The sequence below is a fragment of the Monopterus albus genome, unplaced genomic scaffold (genome assembly GCF_001952655.1).
Source record: "Monopterus albus unplaced genomic scaffold, M_albus_1.0 scaffold151.1, whole genome shotgun sequence".
Lineage (NCBI taxonomy): Eukaryota > Metazoa > Chordata > Actinopteri > Synbranchiformes > Synbranchidae > Monopterus > Monopterus albus.
Window position 1 is genome coordinate 150,296 of NW_018128031.1, and position 3,349 is coordinate 153,644.

Sequence of the window (3,349 nt, forward strand, 5' to 3'; positions counted from 1 at the left end):
GGCACGACCTGGTGCGGATGCGGCGGGCCCATTCCTCAGGGTCTAGACAGGCACATCCCAAGTCCATGGGTTCATCCGCTCTTCGGGAGGTGCAGGTGTGGGAGTCCCCTATGTGGAGAGGAACCCGGGCTTCGACAGGTAGGGTTGCCGTGACGCGGGTCCGGGGGGCCGACTGCTGCCCGTCTATGTAGATGGCCAAGTCTACCAGGGAGCGGAGAGTAGGGGGCTCATCTCATTGATGTTCTCATTGAGGCCGTGCCAGGAGGCCATGCCAGAAGGCCGCGCATTACACGCAGTCCTCCCAGCCGGCCTCCGTCGCAGGGACCCGGAAGTCTAAGGAGTAGTCCAAGACACGACGAGCCCCCTGGCGAATAGTCATAAGCTCCCTGGCAGCTTGGCCCTGATGAGAAGGAGGTGAAAAAACGGCCTGTATTTCTTCCAGAAACTCGGTGATGGTGGTGCCTATGAGCATGGTTCAGGAATGGGCGGATCACGGCGGGGACTGGCAGAACGGGGAGCTGAGTGTGGATCTGGGGTGGCAGCGTGACTGTGTTGAGACAGCAGCAGTGAGGTGAGTTGTGCTACTTGCTGGGTTAGAGAGGAGATGTCCTGTTGTTGCTGCTGCAGTGCCTGAGCCATTCTGTCCATTTGAGCTGTAACATGTGCAGGAGCAGATGCGCTACTTGCACCAGAGCCAGCAGGGTCCATGTTGGCTAGTTACATCTGTTAGGATAGCTCGAACACAGAGACGAGCGAGCGGAAAGAAGACGGACCCAGGTAGCTGGCTTCAGTGCAAGCAGTGATATTTATTACAGTGCGATACAGTGCAATAATTAGAGAAGTGATGTGGGTAGTGATAACCGGATGTCGATCTGCAGCAGGAGAAAAACAGTCAAGGGTATGGTGGATGATAATGGACTGGGCTGCGGACGCTGGGATCACTCCTGGACTGGTCGAGGTAGAGGCGATGATGGCTGAGGAGACAGGAGCATGGATAGACAGTTAAAGGAGACTGTGCATCGACCTGTAAGTCAGAGGCTGGTAGGACTGCGAAGATCCAGAGTCCAGAGGAGAGATCTGTAGAGGAGGAGAAAAAGAACAGCGGGACAAAAAGGTAACACGAATGAACAAAGATAACTCTAACTGGCGTACTTAGCACAAAGAAGACAACGAACATAGAGGCCTGAAGACAGAGATTGAACTAGCAAGGGAGTGAACGGTGAGCAGTGTATAAGTAGGGAGGAAACTAATGAGTAGCAGCTGGCGATAATCCGGGGAGCGGGGCAGGTGTGTCGGATAGTGTAATCAGTGTAAGGAAGCAGACTAGAGTGAGGAAAGGAAGAGAGGCAGGTGCAGCTGGGCAAACCTGACACATGTAGTAGTGTAATTCAGCTTAAGTTCACTGAATGATTGAACTCTTCAACAGACAAATCAGTGAAGAGAAATACAGTAGCAGTCTTATCTTATCTGGTGTGGAATAATAAACATTTTTTTATACTAGTTTATGTGTGTTTCAAGTTACAACCTGTTTTGTATAGTTGTGAGACAGCAGCAGATTGTGGTGTATGGCAGGACACAGGTAGCCAGGACTTGGCACGGCGATGTTGTGACTACTAACATTAGAGGTGTGATGCTCATGATGTCCGGTGATCCATGTACTATGTCCATGTTGCAATTTGAAAATGAAACAAATGGGCTGTTACAGTATCTGATTTAGTTTGACATATTTATCAATGGAAATCTGGAATTTCTGTAGCTAATACCCAGATCCAATTTCAGGTCTGTGTGTCTGAAGGCAGGGTGACACACACAACAGGTGCACAAAGCAGAACAGAGAGAAGTGTGCATTTTGGCTATATTCATACAAAGTTTTTCCCATGAGGTTGTGCACAGATGTGGCTGTGTGTGATCCTGCTGTAAAATGTAACCACACTGAAACAGTCACAAAACAATGTTTTAATTGTGCTCTCTCCTCATTCACTCTCTAGCTCTATCTCCCTCTGTTTCTCATGCAGACCTCCAACTTGCCATTTCACCTCATAGCCTTTACACAGGAGGTAGGACAAACTTGTCTTGGCATAAATAATACCTTTCCTGTGGCGTTTTCAAAGTTTTCAAATTTATTTTTATCTTCATGGTTAAAAAAAAAATCATCTTTAAAAATCATCCAACTGTGACCCATAATACTAGACAATGTCAGCTCTGGTGGGGTGTTCAATTCAATTCAAATTTATTTGTATAGTGCCAAATCAACAAAAGTCACCTCAGGACGTTTTACAAAGTAAAAAGTCTAGACCTTACTATTATTATTGTTATTATAAAGGAAAAACCCAACAAATCCCCCTTGAGCAAGCACTTGGCAACAAAAGGGAGCAAAAATTCCCTTTAATGGAAGGAAACCTCCGACAGACCCTGGCTTTTGGTGGGCAGACCGGGTTGGGTGAGTGGATAGAGGAGAGAGAAGAAGAAAAGCAACAAGACACAGCAAACAATCAAACACTGGTCAGGTTGATGTGGCTGGTGACTGCTCATCAGAAACATAGAACTACAGAACCAGGGCAACCTGCAGAAAGATACAGGGAGAGAGAGGACACACAGTTAGTGAAGTGTAATTCAAGATTCAAAGTGTTTTGTCATATGCACAGTATGGAAACGTGTTTCCCTGCACAATGAAATTCTTACTTTGCTGTCCACCCTGAATGCCAAACCACACAAGTCAAATATAAAGTAGATAAACAGTAGCACAAAGTCTAAAGGCACTTTAAGCAGCGAGTGAAAAGAAATATAATAACAAGTATAGAAAAATGTAACGAAAACACCCACATCACAGCTGTATGTGCGATAGTCAGCAGTGGGTGTGCACCTATACATGTTCAGGAATCTGATGGCAGCTGGAAAGAAAGAGTCCTTTAGTCTTGAAGTCCCGTATTTCACACTTCTGAATCTCCGGCCTGTAGGGGTGTGAACAGCCCATGCTGGGGGTGGGTGGGGTCCTTGAGGATGGAAGCAGCTTTCCTGTGGACTCTGCGGTAGTAGATGCTTTGCAGAGAGGGCAGTGGAGTCCTGGTGATCTTCTCCCCAGTCTTTACCACTCTGCAGGTGCTTGCAGTCCATAGCAGTTGTTCTGCCATACCAGTGATGCAGCTGGTCAAGATGCTCTTGACGATGCAGCTGTAGAAGTTGCTGAGGATCCTAGGCGACATGCCAAACCTCCTCAGGAAGTACAGCCTTCTTAACCAGCTGTGTGCTGTTACGTGTCCAAGTGAGGTCCTCACTGATGTGGATGCCCAGGTATTTGAAACTGCTCACCATCTCCACTTGAGGCTGAGATTATTGTCCTCGCACCAGC

At 47.5% G+C, this 3,349-nt stretch overlaps 1 protein-coding gene across 1 annotated transcript in view; it reads right to left on the reverse strand.

Moving 5' to 3' along the window:
* LOC109968502 (WD repeat-containing protein 26-like) overlaps window positions 1–1,668 on the reverse strand; it is a 123,089-nt gene extending 121,421 nt beyond the window's left edge. The window contains exons 1-4 of the mRNA XM_020614811.1: window positions 1,619–1,668; window positions 494–653; window positions 295–400; window positions 29–201 (exon numbers count right to left, since the gene is read on the reverse strand). Coding sequence (XP_020470467.1) covers window positions 29–201; window positions 295–400; window positions 494–653; window positions 1,619–1,668 — 489 coding nt within the window. The remainder of the gene's footprint in view (window positions 1–28; window positions 202–294; window positions 401–493; window positions 654–1,618) is intronic.
* Window positions 1,669–3,349: the final 1,681 nt, after the last annotated feature.